Source organism: Ranitomeya variabilis, chromosome 5, assembly GCF_051348905.1.
Source record: "Ranitomeya variabilis isolate aRanVar5 chromosome 5, aRanVar5.hap1, whole genome shotgun sequence".
Lineage (NCBI taxonomy): Eukaryota > Metazoa > Chordata > Amphibia > Anura > Dendrobatidae > Ranitomeya > Ranitomeya variabilis.
This window is the reverse complement of record NC_135236.1, coordinates 484,205,290-484,226,305: the sequence shown is the minus strand read 5'-3', so window position 1 is coordinate 484,226,305 and position 21,016 is coordinate 484,205,290. Positions and strand designations below refer to the sequence as shown.

Below are 21,016 nucleotides of genomic sequence, written 5' to 3'. Positions count from 1 at the left end.
GGCCTACAGAATTCATGAAAGGATACTTACAAGTGAAGCGTAATTATAAGGGGAGCTATCAGATCCAATGAAAAAATTAAGATCTGTGGGATGTAATGTTTGTGAACACACAAATGGTTAATACACATCGCAAGAGGGGAACGGGTCTCAAAAGGTGAAGAAAAACATGTTCGTCAGTTAGTGATTGGCACAAGAGGGAACTTGTCCACAGTCTTCTGCACCGCCTCTGATGTCCGTGTAATTGTGAGCTTCTGACATCACAATTTGATGTTGGTACAAATATTTAGAGACACTTTTTTTGTACTATGAATCCGAACATGTTAATCTGATGATTCTGGACCTAACTAGGGGAGTTGAGGGAATGGAAACATTTGTGTTTGAGATGTAAGAGGGTACAGGTATACTGACTACTAGATTCAATGGTAGACATGGTCCTAAGCAGCAGCCCTTAGTACCTGTATAACGGCATTCTGGAAATTCTGGACCACTTAGATCTTCATAATCTTCACTTGTCTATGAGATAGGGCTTGGTTGCAATGTTCATACTTACATACATATATATCCGCAACTTCAAAATAATTCTTGCTAAAACATTTCCCTAATAATTCACATACTCTGTGCCCAAATTTCAGTTCCATGCTCTGCAAGGAAGATGTATTTGCATGTACCAGTTGGTGAAGACCGGTGATGCCAATCTTCGGAACCCAGAATCCGTGAAGAAATGCCTTAATATATTGTCATTTCTTCAGCTCGTCATGCAAGTTGTGCTCCCACAAGAACATCTCTGCTGGTTAATTTTTAATGGTATGCTCAATATAAAACTATATAGATGCACTGGTGAGTGAAGGCTAATGTTCAGTTTTTATGGCTACTTTTGGTGTTTGTATACAGTGTGTTCTTTTAGTATGGCAATTTGTCATTTTATGTATTAATAATCAGTTATTATTTTTTATCTATCTGTAGGAAGTCTCCACATATACACTATATGCAGACATTTAATGGCATTGGGGCATTCATCAAAGGTAAGATGTGATCAGTAAATCAAGAGTTTGTTATACTGTATATTTAAAAAAAAAAAAAAAAAGTGGCTTTTTTGCTAGAATCACATTAAAGAGCCAGTCCAGGTGTATTTTATTCCCCCCCTGTTAGGAATTACTAATGTTTATTCAGTGTATGCATTAACATACTTACGGATCGCTGCCTTCTGCCATTTCTAGCGCTCCTAAGGGCGCCGCCTGTACCGTGTTACCGCAGCTCTTTCTTGCCGACTCACACAGCCGACTGTTACTTTCTTTCTTAATATTATAGCCCGGATCTCATAAACTGACATTGAAAATATGACTTCTGATCCACAAAGAAGATTCTGTGTGTCAGCTGGTCACAACTGTGGCCACATGATGCAAGATAGGGCAGCGGTGAAACGGAAGAAGACAGCACCCGTGAAAGTATTTTCATGCACACACTGAATATACAATGCTGATAGCTAACGGATGGGGAAATTACAAAAAATGCTGGAGTACTACTTTAAGGATATTAAATGAATTAGAGTACTAGATTGAAATGTACGCTTCTCAAACTATGAGGCTGATGAGGCATTTTTGACTGAAGTCATCATATGTTGCACATGTCTTCCTGTAACACTAAAAAAAGGACAAAATAAGTCAAAGAGGCAAAGAACTAAGATAACGCTTTAAGTTTACCATAGACTTTGACCAGTCGTGAGACATATGTATGTTTTGGCTTGTACTGCTTCCGAAGAATTTCCGTATATACTCGTGTATAAGCCGAGTTTTTCAGCACATTTTTTTGTGCTGAAAATGCCCCCATCGGCTTAGACACGAGTCATTGTCCCGGAGGGGTAGTGGCAGAGCAGCGGGTCACAGGAGGCAGGAGCCGGCTACTGCGGCTAAAACCTGTGCCCGCTGCTAAAGATAAATAGATATTCACTGCACTGGTAAAGAATATTCATTTATCTTATTGCACGTGGAGAGAGGTGAAAATTTATTACCTTAATGAGCGGGGACACGTGATCGCCCGGCTGCAGAATCTGCTGGCACCAGAACAAGATGCTGCGAGGGCGCGCAGGGAAGGTAAGCAGGATGGTTTTATTTTTTTATGCTTTTCTTATGGGGGCCATACATACAAGGATGGGGATGAGGAACCATGCATACCAGCACAGGAATGGGAGTAAGGAGCTATGCATACAAGAATGGGAATAAGGAGCCATGCATACAAGGATGGGAATAAGGAGCCATTCATACATGGATGGGAATAAGGAGCCATGCATACAAGGATGGGAATAAGGAGCCATTCATACATGGATGGGAATAAGGAGCCATGCATACAAGGATGGGAATAAGGAGCCATGCATACAAGGATGGGAATAAGTAGCCATTGTGACGGGGTGTACGGCAGAGCAGGAAGGGACAACAGGCCGAGGGACGATCCAACGAGATTTATTAAAGCAGGGAGCATACAACATCAAATATCCATAATGTCCTTCAAGTTCACGAGAAGTCCACAATAAGTCCAAGTAAAGAAACATCTGGAGGTGCTTTCCAGTAATCCCGCACCCGATAAACGAAACAATAGTCCTTCCACGAGTCCCACAGAACAGATACGGGGGCACCTCCCGATAATCCTTGTGCCAGCTAACAAAGCAATAGTCCTTCCACGAGTCCAACAGATCCCAAAACAATCTCACGAATGACGAGATATGTCCTCAGCTCAAGTCTCGCCCCGTTCGCTTCCGCAGTCACAGATGGACGTGGGGTCTTGCCTCAGCTAAGAATCCCCACTCCTTCTCCTTTTAGGATCAACTCACATCTGATCTCAAAAATAAGAATGGATTGTCTGAGCTCCTGGGATCCGCCCATGAAGGGGGGTAGGGGTCACACCTTCTGTTCAATGGTTGGGTCCACCAGAAGATTCTATGCTGGTCGGCTCCGCTTAGTCTACGTAGTATGTACATTTGACTAGCCACCTGCTGTGAGGAAGAATGGCTATTCCTTCACTAGTTGACATAGCTTAATTACATTAAAGCTTAGGGCTGCAAGTATTGGGGGAAGGAGACATTGTTACAGGTGACTCCCAGCACAAGAAAATACATAAATTACAGCTAATAGAAACCAGAGAACAGTTACATACATCAAATGGCATATTATTCAAATACAGGACAGGGCAAAAGTACATATCATGACAATCCCTTCCCCTCCCAATTTGTGTACGTACTAGGGACCTCTGCAGGTCGCTGGTTAAGTACACACAGGCATGGCTGACCAGACTCGGGGCTCCTCTTGCCTGGACAGTCCATCTGCATTTTGGTGTTGGCTGCCTCTTCTATACTGTATGGTAAAGTTATAGGGCTGCAGAGCCAGGCTCCATCGTAGTAAGCGTCCATTGTCCCCAGAGACTCTGTTCAGCCAGATGAGGGGATTGTGATCAGTAACCACAGTGAATTCTCGTCCATACAGATACGGTCTTAGTTTCCTGAGGGCCCACACTACAGCCAGACATTCTTTTTCAACAGTTGCATAGGCCACTTCTCGGTCCAGCAATTTCCGGCTGAGGTAGGCAATGGGGTTCTCATCCCCAGCTGCATTCACCTGGCTGAGTACAGCTCCCAGTCCATAAGCAGAGGCGTCAGTCTGCACCATGAATCTCCTCTTGTAGTCTGGAGCAGCCAGAACAGGGTCGCAGACCAGAGCGTCCTTCAGCCGGTTAAAAGCCTCATCACAGGCTGGAGTCCAGACCACCAGCCGGGGCATCGTTTTCTTGGTCAGGTCGGTAAGAGGCTTGGCCACCGTGCTGAAATGAGAAACAAATTTTCGGTAATAACTGGCAGTGCCCAAAAAAGCCATAACTTGTTTCTTAGTTTGGGGTACAGGCCAGTCTCTAATAGCTTGGATTTTGGCAGGTTCAGGACGGAGCTTCCCTCTTCCCACTCTATGCCCTAGGTACTGAACTTCACCCATCCCGAGTTGGCATTTATCTGGTCGAATGGTTAGGCCTGCTGCAAGAAGCAGGTCAAGAATAACGGCTACTTGGTTCAGATGTTCTTCCCACGTCTGGCTGAAGATTGCGATATCATCCAAGTAGGCACAAGCAAAGTCACCACATCCCCGGAGGATCTGGTCCACCATTCTCTGGAAGGTTGCAGGGGCATTCTTCATTCCAAAGGGCATGTTTAGAAATTCATACAGACCAAAGGGGGTTATAAAAGCGGATCGTTCTCTCCCTTCCTCCGTCAGAGGGATTTGCCAGTATCCCTTACTGAGATCCAAGGTAGTGACATATCGGGACCCAGCCAGGCAGTCTAGAAGTTCGTCAATACGGGGCATTGGGTACGGATCACTGACGGTATGGTCGTTTAGTCGTTGATAGTCCACACAAAACCGAGTACTCCCATCCTTCTTGGGTACTAACACCACAGGAGAGGCCCAAGGGCTATGGGAGGCCTGGATTACCCCAAGCTGTAACATCTCCTCCAGTTCGTGCTGCATGGTGTGTCGAACTGATTCAGGTACCTGGTAAGGAGCCTGTTGTATGGGACGGATACCCTGAGTGTCTACATGATGTTGGGTGATGGTGGTTCGACCTGGTTGGGATGAGAAAGCAGCCCGTCTCTGTTGAAGCACTCCCAGCATCTGTTTTTTCTGTAAGGAATCCAGGTGATCTCCCAGTGGAACCTGTTCCACAGTAGATGGGGCTCTCGCTGCTTCCACGAGATCAGGTAGGGAGTCCTCATCCTCTTGACCGTCTTCTGAAGCCAGCCGGCAGCTTGCTATCATTGGAATGTTCCGGTCATGGTACTCCTTAATCATATTCACATGGACAGTCTTTTGTCTTAGCCCCTGATCATCTAAAGCAAGAAGATAATTGGTGTCATTTAGTTTTCTGAGAACCCGGAAGGGACCCTCCCATGTGGTCTGCAGTTTATTCTGCCGATGGGGAACAATCATTAAGACCTGTTGTCCTTCTACAAACTCCCGATAGCGTGCTTTATGGTCATACCATGTCTTCTGTCTGGTTTGAGCCACCCGCACATGACTCTGGGCAAAACTAGCAAGTTGAGCCAGGGTTTCTCGCAGCTTTAGGACATAAGGGACAACAGGGGCTCCTGTATCCTCAACTTGCCCCTCCCAGTATTCCTTGAGCAGGGTTAAGGGTCCTCGGACCTTTCTTCCATAGAGTAGTTCAAAGGGGGAAAACCCAGTGGACTCCTGGGGAACTTCCCGATAGGCAAACAAGAGATGGGGTAGGTACGTCTCCCAGTCTGAATCTCTGTCAGTGAAGGCCCTTAGCATATTCTTCAGAGTGCCATTGAATCGTTCACAAAGTCCATTTGTTTGGGGATGATACGGGGTCGTTCGGATCGCTCGTACTCCACAAGTGTGCCACAGGCACTGGACCAGCTCTGACATGAACTGGGAGCCTTGGTCTGACAAGTTCTCACTGGGGAATCCTACTCGGGTAAAGATGGTAACCAAGGCCTCGGCCACCTTGGCTGCAGAAATACTTGACAAGGCCACAGCTTCTGGATATCGGGTGGCATAGTCCACGACAGTGAGAATGTACTGCTTTCCAGATTTACTTGGTTTAGCAAGAGGTCCAATGATATCGACAGCTACTCTTTGAAAGGGTTCTTCTATTATAGGGAGTGGTTGCAGGGGTGCCTTTGGGTGATCTCCGGGTCGCCCTCTACGCTGACATATGTCACAAGTTCGGCAGAAATGCGCTACGGCTTGGGAAATCCCCGGCCAATAGAAAGTTTGAGTCAATCGTCTCTCCGTGCGAGTTTTGCCTTGATGGCCAGCCGTAGGAATGTCATGAGCAAGGTGTAATAGGGGAATTCTGTACTTGTGAGGAACAATCAACTGTTTGCTATAAGTCCAGGGCTTATCTAGGGAGTCGGCATTGGTAACCCGATATAGAAGTCCATTTTCTCTGATAATTCTTTCCCCGTTCTCCCCTAGCTGCCCTATCTCAGCTCGAGCTCTAAAACTAGCAAGGGTGGGGTCAGTCTCTACCTCTTGTCTAAACTGAACTTTATCCCAAGTAACATTCTTATTATCCCCACAAGAAGAATCACTCACCGGCTGTGACGGCAGTTCTGGTGGCCTCATTTCCATGGATGGGTTGTACATGTCCACATCCGCTGCCCTCTTGGCTTGACTTCTGGTTACCGCACCGACAAAGTGGCAATGAAGATTTCCCACATTATTTCCTAGAAGAACATCTGCAGGGAGGCCGCTCATCACACCGACCATGCATTGTTTGGCCCCAAAGCCATAATCCAGGGTCACACTCGCTCTTGGAATATATCTCTGGGTGCCTCCAGCCAATTCAAAGGCAATTCCTGGTCCCTTTTGAATTGCTTCTGGTTGAATTACTCGGGGATCGGCTATGGTGAGGAAAGCCCCAGTGTCACGGAAGCCAACAACTTTTTGGCCATCCAGCACGACCTCCTGTAGATGTTTGTGCTGAAGCTCAGAAGAACAGGTGGATGGGGCACGCACCCCATAGACTCCTGGTAGGGGAGCCAGGGTATCAGAGTCAGTTGGCAAGTCATCAGGGACTATATCCAGCTCTTCTCCTGGTGAGGGGGTCTGTAGATAATGAACAGGCAAAGGCGGTCTGTAGCTGTTCTGCCTCCGAACACCTGGACATTGGAATTGCAGATGCCCAGGCTGCCCACATCCATAACATCTGCACTCTGGGATTCTTCCTCCACGTCGTATTCCCAAAGGTGGAGCAGGAGTAGTGCGAGGCACAGTCACACGAAGGTCACCATGAGTTGGTGGTCTAGTGGGATGGTAAATATTGGAGGCCGAAGGACCAGGGGCCGCCAGTGTTGGGGGGCTGGTAGTTCTTTTCTCACTGAGTAGTAGTTTTTTCCACTGAGGCTTGATGGTGAGAACCTCATCAGCTAGAGCTGCAGCTTCCTCCACAGTGGCTGGTCTCCTCTCACGCACCCATTCCCGGATCTCAGCAGGGCACTTGAAGTAAAACTGCTCTTTTAGGATAACCTGGAGGAAGGTCTCCCAGGTTAAGGCCTCCTCTGCCTCCAGCCAGCGATGACATATTTGTTTGAGTCGGTGGGCATACATCTTGAAAGACACTTCCTCATCGCAGGCTAAAGTACGGAACTGAGTCCTGTAAGTGTCTGGGGTAACAGCATAATGTTCTAGAATAGTCAGTTTAATCTCCGCATACTCACAGTTCTCCAGAGGGCCCATAGCTCTATAGGCTGCGGCAGCTCCACCCTCTAAGAGCCCCACCAGATGTCGAACTCGCTCCCTTTCTGGGACTTCAATTAATCGACACTGATGCTCAAAGTCCTGGAAGAAGCCCTCAATGTTGCCTGCAGCCTCATTAAACGGCTTGAAGTCTTTGCGGGACACTCTGGGGAGTTCCCTCATGGTGGGTGCTGGGGTTACAGTCTGTCTGGAGCTTCTAGCTGCTTCCAAAGCGATCTGCCTCTCCAGCAATGCCATCTCCTGAGCTCTGTCCTCGGCTCTGTGAATGGCCTCCCTCTCCCTCTCCTCGGCTCTGTGAATGGCCTCCCTCTCCCTCTCCTGAGCTCTGTGAATGGCCTCTCTCTTATCGTCTATGGTGGCCTCTTCTCCCAGCAATGCCAACTCCTCCTCGTACCACACAACCCACTGACTTTTTTGTGTATTTACCTCCGGCTGCCGTCTGTCCTCCGTTTGCTGTGGGGATCCTTCCTCAGCGTAATCTTGCAGGCGAACTCCTTCCAAAGCCTCAATTAGCTGCTCCTTGGAGAGCCCCTTGTAGCTGACTCCCAATTCACGGGCCTTTGTTTGTAAGTTCACCACAGTCCAGTTCTTGTACTCTGCGGTGCTGGTTCCCGATGTTGGGCCGTTGTCCTCCATTCCTTCTGCTCTGATCCCACTGCTTGCCACCAGTTTGTGACGGGGTGTACGGCAGAGCAGGAAGGGACAACAGGCTGAGGGACGATCCAACGAGATTTATTAAAGCAGGGAGCATACAACATCAAATATCCATAATGTCCTTCAAGTTCACGAGAAGTCCACAATAAGTCCAAGTAAAGAAACAGATCTGGAGGTGCTTTCCAGTAATCCAGCACCCGATAAACGAAACAATAGTCCTTCCACGAGTCCCACAGAACAGATACGGGGGCACCTCCCGATAATCCTTGTGCCAGCTAACAAAGCAATAGTCCTTCCACGAGTCCAACAGATCCCAAAACAATCTCACGAATGACGAGATATGTCCTCAGCTCAAGTCTCGCCCCGTTCGCTTCCGCAGTCACAGATGGACGTGAGGTCTTGCCTCAGCTAAGAATCCCCACTCCTTCTCCTTTTAGGATCAACTCACATCTGATCTCAAAAATAAGAATGGATTGTCTGAGCTCCTGGGATCCCCCCATGAAGGGGGGTAGGGGTCACACCTTCTGTTCAATGGTTGGCTCCACCAAAAGATTCTATGCTGGTCGGCTCCGCTTAGTCTACGTAGTATGTACATTTGACTAGCCACCTGCTGTGAGGAAGAATGGCTATTCCTTCACTAGTTGACATAGCTTAATTACATTAAAGCTTAGGGCTGCAAGTATTGGGGGAAGGAGACATTGTTACAGGTGACTCCCAGCACAAGAAAATACATAAATTACAGCTAATAGAAACCAGAGAACAGTTACATACATCAAATGGCATATTATTCAAATACAGGACAGGGCAAAAGTACATATCATGACAGCCATGCATACAAGGATGGGGATAAGGAGCCATACAGACAAGGATGGGAATAAAGAGCCATGCAGACAAAGATGGGAATAAGGAGCCATGAAGACAAGGATGGGAATAAGGAGTCATTCATACATGGATGGGAATAAGGGGCCATGCATACAAGGATGGGAATAAGGAGCCATGCATACAAGGATGGGAATAAGGAGCCATGCATACAAGGATGGGAATAAGGAGCCATGCAGACAAGGATGGGAATAAGGAGCCATACATACAAGGATGGGGATAAGGAGCCATGCAGACAAGGATGGGAATAAGGAGCCATGCAGACAAGGATGGGAATAAGGAGCCATGCATATAAGGATGGGAATAAGTAGTCATGCAGACAAGGATGCGAATAAGGAGCCATGCATATAAGGATGGGAATAAGGAGCCATGCAGACTAGGATGGGAATAAGGAGCCATGCAGACAAGGATGGGAATAAGGAGCCATGCAGACAAGGATGGGAATAAGGAGCCATACATACAAGGATGGGGATAAGGAGCCATGCAGACTAGGATGGGAGTAAGGAGCCATGCAAACAAGGATAGGAATAAGGAGCCATGCAGACAAGGATGGGAATAAGGAGCCATGCAAACAAGGATGGGAATAAGGAGCCATGCAGACAAGGATGGGAATAAGGAGCCATGCAAACAAGGATGGGAATAAGGAGCCATGCAGACAAGGATGGGAATAAGGAGCCATGCAGACAAGGATGGGAATAAGGAGCCATGCAGACAAGGATGGGAATAAGGAGCCATGCAGACTAGGATGGGAATAAGGAGCCATGCAAACAAGGATGGGAATAAGGAGCCATGCAGACAAGGATGGGAATAAGGAGCCATGCAGACAAGGATGGGAATAAGGAGCCATGCAGACAAGGATGGGAATAAGGAGCCATGCAAACAAGGATGGGAATAAGGAGCCATGCAAACAAGGATGGGAATAAGGAGCCATGCATGCAAGGATGGGAATAAGGAGCCATGCAGACAAGGATGGGAATAAGGAGCCATGCATACAAGGATGGGAATAAGGAGCCATACAGACATGGATGGGGATAAGGAGCCATGCAGACGATGGGAATAAGGAGCCATGCATGCAAGGATGGGAATAAGGAGCCATGCAGACAAGGATGGGAATAAGGAGCCATGCAGACAAGGATGGGAATAAGGAGCCATGCAGACAAGGATGGGAATAAGGAGCCATGCAGGCAAGGATGGGAATAAGGAGCCATGCAGACAAGGATGGGAATAAGGAGCCATGCAGACAAGGATGGGAATAAGGAGCCATGCAGACAAGGATGGGAATAAGGAGCCATGCAGACAAGGATGGGAATAAGGAGCCATGCAGACAAGGATGGGAATAAGGAGCCATGCATACAAGGATGGGAATAATTAGCCATGCATACAAGGATGGGAATAAGGAGCCATGCAGACAAGGATGGGAATAAGGAGCCATGCAGACAAGGATGGGAATAAGGAGCCATGCATACAAGGATGGGAATAATTAGCCATGCATACAAGGATGGGAATAAGGAGCCATGCAGACAAGGATGGGAATAAGGTGCCATGCATACAAGGATGGGAATAAGTAGCCATGCAGACAAGGATGGCAATAAGGAGTTAACCTTTGCCAGAAAGCATGAGAGCCCTGGTATTGAGCAGTTTAGAATAGTACAGAATTATTCCTAGTACCGATATGTCTATAACCAAATGCCAGGAAATGCAGCTATAGGGAATACTGTTCAAGAAAACGAAGGAAGAAAACATCTCTATTCTTGGAGCTTATAGTTCGTCACTAGAAAGAGATCTTGGTGTCTTCAATAATTCATGGCGCTGTAGATGCTGAGTTGGCGATTGCTTATATTTATGAGTAATAAAGTACCATCACTCATGCAGAGCTTTATAGAAGCTTTACGTACCAGCCAGCATTGTATGCTTACTTGTTTGTTTTTTTACTTTATGATAGCTTCAGAAAATTTTGCTGCATTCATGTTTTTTTTATGTAAAGAGTTTAGTTAAAAAATTATATCGTGGTCTCAGTTTCCTATACTGAGACCATGGCACTCTGACTGGTGATTTTATTAAATATAAGTTGGCCTTAAGGGTATGTGCACACTTTGCGGATTTTTCCGGTGCGGATTTGGAAAATCTGCAGTGCAAAACCGCAGCGGTTTTCCCTGCGGATTTTCCTGCGGTTTCTTCTGCGAATTTCTCTGCGGGTTTTCAACAGCACTTTCCTATTGGTGCATGTTGAAAACCGCTGCGGAATCCGCAGAAAGAAGTGACATGCTCCTTCTTTTTTTCCGCAGCGGTTCCGCAATGAATTTTCCGCATCGTGGGCACAGCGGTTTTTGTTTTCCATAGGGTAACATTGTACTGTACCCTGCATGGAAAACTGCTGTGGATCCGCAGCGTCAAATCCGCTGTGGATCCGCAGCAAAAACCGCAAAGTGTGCACGAGCCCTAAAAGTGCTCATAAGTGAGCTCAATAGCTCCAAAGGATTCAATTTTCTACCAAAGTCGGGCCCAAACTTGCAGAGTGTGGGGTCCTGGCATGCAGAGTGGGATCCCACAACCCCCCACGGCAATCTTGCAGTGAAAGTTCAAGCTATTTTCACTAATCCAGCACTCGATAGAAAATAAAGGCTTTTCAGGGGCATTAAAAGCACTAACATTTAATAAAATCACCAGGCTGGGGCACTCTTTTATTGAATAAAAAGGGCAGTCTTAGATAGGCACATTTTACATTTGCACAGATTTGCAGCTTTCCCCCCATCCCTTGCAATGATGACTTCAGCTCTGTTTTTTTAATCCTCTGCTACTGGATCCATCCTCCAGTAGTTGTAATTCTGTTGGTCAATCATGCTAGATGCTCCTAATGACCTTGCCTAATAAAACATCTGTAGCACAGTTCATACCAATAGAATTTGCACCTAATGACCTTATCTAATTTATGATGATCTGATGCACGCATGACCCTGTTTAACCCCTTAACAACCGCCGATACGCCTTTTAACGGCGGCAGTTAAGGGTACTTAAAGTCAGATTTTGCATTTAATTTCTCTCTCCTCTGATGTGATCACACATCAGAGGAGAGAGAAAGAGGGTCCCCCGATTTCCCCCCCCCCCCCTGTTACCTCGTTACTTTTGTTGTTTATTTTCTGTTTTTACACTTGGGAAAATAAAAAAAATTGGTTCTGAAGTAAAATGTTTGTGAAAAAAGTTAAATGTTCATTTGTTCCTTCCACATTGCTTCAGTTCTTGTGAAGCACCTGAAGGGTTAATAACCTTCTTGAATGTGGTTTTGAGCACATTGAGGGGTGCAGTTCTTAGAATGGTGTCACTTTTGGGTATTTTCATCATGTACACCCCTCAAAGTGACTTCAAATGTGAGGTAGTCAATTTTGTACATTTTGTTGTAAAAATGAGAAATCGCTGGTCAAATTTTACCCTTATAACTTCCTAACAAGAAAAATGTTGTTTCCAAAATTGTGCTGATGTGAAGTAGACATGTGGGAAATGTGATTTATTAAGTATTTTGTGTGACATATCTCTCTGATTGAAGGGCATAAAAATTCAAAGTTTGAAAATTGCAAAATGTTCAGATTTTTTGCCATATTTCTGTTTATATTTCATAAATAAACGCAAGTTATTTTGAAGAAATCTTACCACTAGCATAAAGTACAATATGTCACGAAAAAAACATTCTCAGAATCAGCGGGATCTGTTGAAGCGTTCCAGAGTTATAACCACATAAAAGTGACACTGGTCAGAATTGTAACAATTTACTTTCAGTGGTCATTAAGCAGCAAATTGGCTCTGTCTCTAAATGGGTTAATAAAATATAGACACCATCACTGCAATGTCTTGTTCCAGAGAAATCAACAGTTTTCTTAACTTGATAGTGAGCTGTTAAGATCTATGGGCCAGACACAGATCCACCTGAGACTCTGCCTCCAGAGATAATTTTAAATGAAAGGAGGTGTGTCATGATCTGCTTAGTTTGTGGGATTAGGTAGTTCAGAGGTTAATCTGGATGGCCTCACTCTGGGATTCTGGGAGGCTTCTTATAGCCTCATTGTGGGGTCATTCCTCCTCGCTTATGCTTTGACCCTTGGCCGAGTATGTGACCCTGTTGTGCCTGGGCTACTTTATGCTTGTCTGGTTCTGACGTGGTTCTGTCCCTGTTAAGAGTTCTGCCTGTCCCTCCTGTACTGCGCTGCTTTCTTCGTTTATGACTCCTTGCCTACATTCTGACTATTCTCTGCTCGCCCCTCCTGTACCGTGCCACCCTCTCCATGTATGACCCCAGCTTGTCCGACCTGAGTTCCCCTATCCTCTACACCAGGGTCCCTATAGCATCCTACCCTCATCTCCAGCAGCAGGATGCTAAGCCCCGCCCCCTGTGGTCACATGATCACCGATCCTTCTGCTTCATGCTACCCTCAGCATCCCCTCTCACCACGCTGCTCAGGTCCCGTCTGCCTGAGCCTTCCCCGCAGCATCTGACCCGGGGCTGTTCCCTCATAGTGCTGTGAGTTCTGTTACAGAGCTGTGCCTGATTTCAACTAACCCTTCTTCAGCTTCCATCTCACAGTCAGCCAGTGTGGGGGAAGGGCAGTAAAGAAGAACATTGTCTTATTACAGACACATCTGCCATTGTAGTTCTCTTCTGCAATGCTGTCAGCTCCGCTGTACTACCCTCCCCCACACGGTATGCCTGGGAGATGAAAGATAAAAAAGTGTTAGTTGTAATCAGGTATAGCCCTGCAGCTGAGCTGACAGTAGAAGATCAGATGCAGCTGCAAATGTGTTTGTAATGAAACAAAGCTCAGCTCTGCTGTACTGTGTTAGTCATCGTGACACACGGCTCTGCAGTGAGATCAGAAGAGCAGACTGTCAGCCATTACCTGTCATTCACTGGAAAGACAGGTAAATGCTCTGGAGGCAGATTCTCGGGCAGATGTGTGTTCGGGTCATAGATCTTAACAGCTCATTTACATATTACGAAAAATAAGACATCGGATCACAAATATCAAGGTATCATTTTATTTGAATTTGTGAGCTACATGCTCATGTAGACGGCTTAAGAGGGTTGATCCCACTGACAGATTCCTTGAAAGCTGTGACTAAATGGATCACAAAGCACATCTGTCCTATTAAAAATTACCGCCCCTCTCTAGGTCATTGTGTTGTGATCAGATGCTCCAATAAGTGTCTTTCATTACATCTGCATTTAGCTGCATGCCTTTACTAACTCCTAGCATTAAAATGTAACTTTTATTGTCAGGCTTGCGCTGCTAATGTTTGCAGTAGTTACTATTTAACTCTCTCCTGTCAAAAATAAGTTATTACACTCAATAAAGTGCTATAATGAACTAATACTTATCATTGAGTATATTGAATAACTTATGTGGTGGGGACCTCTAGTGGCCACAATGGGGTATATCACAGGGTTATAAAAATAAAACAGTAGTCTGTGTTTGCTCTACTTGTCTATGTTCACATATTTATTAGTATTTATGAAATAATAAATCTCAGTGCACAACATTAATGTCCAAATTGCAGTTTTTATTGCTTTGGTATTTGTAAACCAATTTCTTATCTACATACTAGATATAAAACACTCGACGCTCCATAAATGTCAAATGACTACCTTTTATCAGATAGTAAATATTTGTTAAATACACTTTTATTTCAGGCTCTTGAATCACTGTTATGGGCAAGTGTATGCATGGAGTCTTCAATTCCTCTCCTATCTGTCCAGTACCTTACCTGGAGGGCGACCCTGTATACTGCCGTGTGCCAATGTTATTTCGACTGTCAAGCTGGTGTTCATGGCGAGGTAAAGTATAAGTTGCCATCATTTTTTTACACAGGTGCTTCTCACAAAATTTGAATATCGTCAAATAGTTAATTTATTTTAGTTCTTCAATGCAAAAAATGAAAGTCATATGTAGAGTCATTACAAACAGAGTGATCTATTTCAAGTGTTTATTTCTGTAAATGTTGATGATTATGGCTTACAGCCAATGAAAACCCAAGTCATTATCTCAGTAAATTAGAATACTTTATAGCACCAGCTTGAAAAATGATTTTAAAATCTGAAATGTTGGCCTACTGAAATGTATGTTCAGCAAATGCACTCAATACTTGGTCGGGGCTCATTTTGCATCAGTTACTGCATCAATGCGGCGTGGCATGGAGTCAGTCTGTGGCACTGCTGAGGTGTTATGGAAGCCCAGGTTGCTTTGATAGCAGCCTTCTGCTCATCTGCATTGTTGGGTCTGGTGTCTCTCATCTTCCTCTTGACAGTACCCCATAGATTCTCTGTGGGATTAACATCAGGCGAGTTTGCTGGACAATCAAGCATGATGATACTGGTACTTTTGGCAGTGTGGACAGGTGCCAAGTCCTGCTGGAGAATGAAATTTACATCTCCAAAAAGCCTGTCTGCAGAGGGAAGCATGAAGTGCTCTAAAATTTCCTGGTAGACGGCTGCGCTGACTTTGGTCTTGATAAAATACAGTGGACCTACACCAACAGATGACATGGCTCCCCAAAGCAGATGACATAGCAATCCAGCAGTGACAACCATAGAGGTCTGCAGGAGACCTCTGGTTGTCATGCCAACCCATCGGTGACCCGCGATCATGTGATGGAGGTCACCGATGTGCCGATTTCCGTCGCGATTGCCGGAAGAGCATGTTAAATGCCTCTGTCAGAGTTTGACAGCAGCATTTAACGGGTTAACAGCCGTGGGTGGATCACGATTCCACCTGCGGCTATTCCAGGCACATGTCAGCTGTTCAAAACAGCCCAACATCGGCATACATTTACATCCGACGTTGGAAATGGGTTAAAAATATAAATCTGAAAATTGTGACTTGCATTTGTACCGAATAGCTGCATTGGATACCAGGAGCGCTCCCGATAATCAACTGTTCGGCTCTGCAGCTGCATGTGTCACAGCTGTGATAAAGATCTGCATAGATCGAAACGCGTCGCTTATTTTTTTTTTCTGACATGCTTGCATTCAATTTTTACAAGGATTTTCACTAATACTATGGAGTTTTAATGGATCAATAGTCTTTTCTATTTTATGGAGTTGGAACAAGTTTTCTTCATTTTTTTCAACCTGACAGCTAATTTGAATATGGTTTAATAGCTGCTGGGGACCAAGCCGCACAGGAGAATAGTTGGACAGGTGAGTCCCCTGTGGCTGCTCTTCACCTGCTGCCCTGGAGTGATAGGTCTCTCCCTGCATGCATGTGTAAGGACAGACCTATCACTCAAGGAAGGATGGGCGGGGAGAAGTCACCGGGGATCCATCTGTCCGATTAGTCTCTCGTACGGCTTGGTCCCTGGCGGCTTCTCCCCACTTACTGGCCTGGAGTGACAGGTCTCTCCCTGCATGCGTGTGTAGGGAAAGACCTATCACTCAAAGTAGGGTGGGTGAGGGGAAGCCACTGGGGATCCGCCTGTCCGACTAGTCTCTCTGCTGCCCTGGAGTGACAGGTCTTTCCCTACATGCTTATGTAGAGAGAGACGTATCACTCAAGGTAGGATGGGGACAATCCACCGGTGATCCGCCTGTCCAGCTAGTTTCTCATGCGGCTTGGTCCCCGGCAGCTTTTAAAGTATGTATTTCTCTGATATGCCCCAGCATTTCAGAATTAAACATGTATGGCTGAAATCATACAGCCAATGTCTGATACAGGATACCATGGAGCAGGTAGCATGGTCATGTTCCCTTTAGGGAAGGACAAATCTGCATGTTCTATGTTACTAGAGATGGGTTATTTGTCCAGTGATTTTCCATGACTGTTATATTTTCATACATTACATGTGGATTTTATCATAGGTTTCAGGCGCATTCTACAATGTATTTTATACTTTGTGTGAAAGCTGATAGTTAAGGATCATAGAATCATAGAATGTTAAAGTTGGAAGGGAGCTCAAGGGTCATAGTGTCCAACCCCCTGCTCAATGCATGACGCACTAAACCATCTCAGACAGATGTCTGTCCAGCCTTTGTTTGAAGACTTTCATTGAAGGAGAACTCCCCACCTCTAGTGGCAGCCTGTTCCACTCATTGATCACCCTCACTGTCAAAAAGTTTTTTCCAATATCTAATCTGTGTCTTCTCCCTTTCAGTTTCATTCCATTGCGTCTCGTGTTTCCATGTACAAATGAGAATAAGGATGATCCCTCTACACTGTGACAGCCCTTCAGATATTTGTAGACAGCTATTAAGTCTCGTCTTAGCCTTCTTTTTTGCAAGCTAAACATTCCCAGATCCTTTAATCGTTCCTCGTAGGACATGCTTTGTAGTCCACTCACCATCCTGGTAGCTCTTCCCTAAACTTGCTTCAGTTTTTCAATGTCTTTTTTAAAATGTGGAGCCCAGAACTGGACACAGTATTCCAGATGAGGCCTGACCAAGGAGGAATTGAGGGGGATAATTACTTCACATGATCTATGCTTCTCTTAATACATCCTAGAACTGTGTTTGCCTTTTTTACTGCTGCATCACACTGTTGACTCGTGCACTCTGTGATCTATTAGTATACCCAAGTCTTTTTCGCATGTGCGGTTACTTAGGCACGTGCCTAGGGCGGGGACAATGCAGGGGGCGGCACCTGAACAAGGTTTGTTGTGTTTTTTTATAACAGCTGGGTCACCGACCGACCGACCCCGCACCGCCCCCCCCGGCCTCCCGTATCCGCCCGCCTGCCTGCCTCCCACCCACCCTCCTTGAAGACGATACTCACCCTGGTCCAGCGATGCCTGGTCTCGGCTTCTGCAGCGCTCCTGAATGAGCGGTCACGTGGTATCGCTCATTAAGGTCATGAATATGCGCATATTCATGACCTTAATGAGCGGTATCACATGACCGCTCACGCAGGAAGAAGGTGCTGCGCCGGGAGTCGGGACAGAGCCAGAGGGATGTTGGCGCGGCCGCGCGGTGAGGAACAGGTGAGTATGAGGGACGGGGGGACAGGGGAGGGGGGATGAAGGAGGATTGTAAGCCACGCCATTCAAGATGGGAGTGGGGTGGAGAGATAAGCCATGCATACAGGAGGGGGGTGAATATGAGCCATGCATACGGGGGGGGGGGAATATGAGCCATGCATACAAGGGGGGAATATGAGCCATGCATACAGGAGGGGGGGTCATTGTACAGTATTGAGCATCATGTGGGATCATTATACAGTATGGAGAACTGTGTGGCCATTATACAGTATTGAGCATCATGTGTGGCCGTTATACAGTATGGAGCATCATGTGTGGCCAATGGCCATTATACAGTATGGAGCATCATGTGTGGCCAATGGCCATTATACAGTATGGAGCATCATGTGTGGCCATTATACAGTATTGAGCATCATGTGGGATCATTATACAGTATGGAGCACTGTGTGGCCATTATACAGTATGGAGCACTGTGTGGCCATTATACATTATGGAGCATCATGTGTGGCCATTATACACTATGGAGCATCATGTGTGGCCATTATACAGTATGGAGCATCATGTGTGGCCATTATACAGTATGGAGCATCATGTGTGGCCGTTATACAGTATGGAGCATCATGTGTGGCCATTATACAGTATGGAGCATCATGTGTGGCCATTATACAGTATTGAGCATCATGTGTGGCCATTATACAGTATGGAGCATCATGTGTGGCCATTATAATAATAATATAATAATCATTTTTATTTATATAGCGCCAACATATTCCGCAGCGCTTTACAACTTGTAGAGGGGACTTGTACAGACAATAGACATTACATCATAACAGAAATCACAGTTCAAAACAGATACCAGTAGGAATGAGGGCCCTGCTCGCAAGCTTACAAACTATGAGGAAAAGGGGAGACACGAGAGGTGGATGGTAACAATTGCTTTAGTTATTTGGACCAGCCATAGTGTAAGGCTCGGGTGTTCATGTAAAAGCTGCATTGAACCAGTTAACTGCCTAAGTATGCAGCAGTACAGACACAGAGTACTATTAACTGCATAAAGTGTATGAGAACATGATGCAAGGAACATGATAATTTTTTTTTTTATTTTTTTTAATGGGCCACACAGGGATAGTTAGGTTAATGCATTGAGGCGGTAGGCCAGTCTGAACAAATGAGTTTTTAGGGCACGCTTAAAACTGTGGGGATTGGGGATTAATCATATTAACCTAGGTAGTGCATTCCAAAGAATCGGCGCAGCACGTGTAAAGTCTTGGAGACGGGAGTGGGAGGTTCTGATTATTGAGGATGCTAACCTGAGGTCATTAGCGGAGCGGAGGGCACGGGTAGGGTGGTAGACTGAGACCAGAGAGGAGATGTAGGGTGGTGCTGAGCCATGGAGTGCTTTGTGGATGAGGGTAGTAGTTTTGTACTGGATTCTGGAGTGGATGGGTAGCCAGTGTAATGACTGGCACAAGGTAGAGGCATCGGTGTAACGGTTGGTGAGGAATATGATTCTGGCAGCAGCATTCAGGACAGATTGGAGCTGGGAGAGTTTGGTAAGAGGGAGGCCGATTAGTAGAGAGTTACAATAGTCCAGACTAGGGTTGAGCGACTTTGACCTTTTTAGGGTCGAGTCATGTTTTGCGAAACCCGACTTTTTGAAAAGTCGAGTCGGGCGAAATCGGCCGAGTACTGCGAAAAGTCGAGGATCGGCCGGAACACGAAACCCTATGCACGTCAATGGGGATTTTTTTTTTCCTTCTCTCTCTCTCTCTCTCTCCCCCCTCCGTCCCATATTCCCCTCCGTCCCAGCACAGAAAATCTCGTGTTACACATTGCAAATCCCTACTACGCACAAGCGATAAAATGATGATAGCCGTGCACGCCCCAATGTCATCACTCTGCCCACACTCCTTCATTGGCTGAAAAAATGGCGCTAAACGCGTCATACGAAACGCGACTTTGGCGCCAAGATCGCGTACCGCATGGTCGACCCCACACAGGGATAGGGTCGGGTTTCATGAGACACCGACTTTGCCAAAAGTCGGCGACTTATGAAAATGAACGATCCGTTTCGCTCAACCCTAGTCCAGACGAGAATGAATAAGTGAGACAGTAAGAGTTTTTGCAGAGTCGAAAGTAAGAAAAGGGCGAATTCTAGAAATGTTTTTGAGATGCAGATAAGAAGAGCGAGCCAGTGATCGGATGTGGGGGGTGAATGAAAGCTCGGAATCAAGGATGACCCCAAGGCAGCGGGCATGTTGCTTGGGAGTAATGGTGGAACCACACACGGAGATGGCAATGTCAGGCAAAGGTAGGTTAGTAGAGGGAGAGAACACGAGGAGTTCAGTTTTTGACAGGTTCAGTTTCAGATAGAGGTAGGACATGATGTTAGAGACAGCGGTAAGACGATCACTGGTGTTTTCTAAAAAGGTTGGCGTGATAACAGGAGCAGAGGTGTATAATTGGGTGTCGTCAGCATAGAGATGGTACTGGAAACCAAATCTACTGATTGTTTGTCCAATAGGGGCAGTATACAAAGAGAAGAGGAGGGGGCCTAGGACTGATCCTTGAGGAACCCCAACAGTAAGGGGAAGGTGAGAGGAGGAGGAACCAGCAAAACATACAGTGAAGGATCGGTCAGAGAGATAGGAGGAGAACCAAGAGAGAACGGTGTCCTTGAGGCCGATGGAGCGGAGCATAGTGAGGAGGAGCTGATGATCCACAGTGTCGAATGCTGCAGAGAGATCCAAGAGAATTAACATGGAGTAGTGACCATTAGATTTAGCTGTTAGTAGGTCATTAGAGACTTTTGTGAGGGCAGTTTCAGTAGAGTGTAAAGCGCGGAAGCCAGATTGAAGAGGGTCGAGAAGAGAGTTATCTGAGAGATAGCGGGTAAGACGGGAGTGGACCAGGCGTTCGAGGAGTTTAGAGATGAAGGGAAGATTAGAGACAGGTCTATAATTAGCGGCACAATTTTGGTCGGGGGAGGGTTTTTTAAGTAATGGATGTATGATGGCATGCTTAAATGAGGAGGGAAAAATACCGGAAGTGAGGGAAAGGTTGAATATTTTTGTTAGGTGAGAGGTGACAGCCGGGGAAAGGGACTGGAGGAGATGTGACGGAATGGGGTCACTGGTGCAAGTGGTCGGGCGAGAAGATGCAAGGAGCCTGCTTACTTCTTCTTCTGTAACTGGTTCGAAGTCAGAGAGTGAACTAGATGCAGTGGGGGAGGGAGGACAGTGCATGGTATGAAGAGATTGGGAGATGATTTC

The 21,016-nt window shown here is 46.0% G+C and overlaps 1 protein-coding gene across 3 annotated transcripts in view; it reads left to right on the top strand.

Moving 5' to 3' along the window:
* Window positions 1-21,016, top strand: part of CFAP54 (cilia and flagella associated protein 54) — a 615,020-nt gene that overhangs the window by 14,766 nt on the left and 579,238 nt on the right. For all 3 annotated transcript variants that reach the window (XM_077265522.1, XM_077265521.1, XM_077265523.1), the window contains 3 exons: window positions 633-804; window positions 964-1,022; window positions 14,470-14,613. In XM_077265522.1, the coding sequence (XP_077121637.1) occupies window positions 633-804; window positions 964-1,022; window positions 14,470-14,613 (375 nt within the window). The remainder of the gene's footprint in view (window positions 1-632; window positions 805-963; window positions 1,023-14,469; window positions 14,614-21,016) is intronic.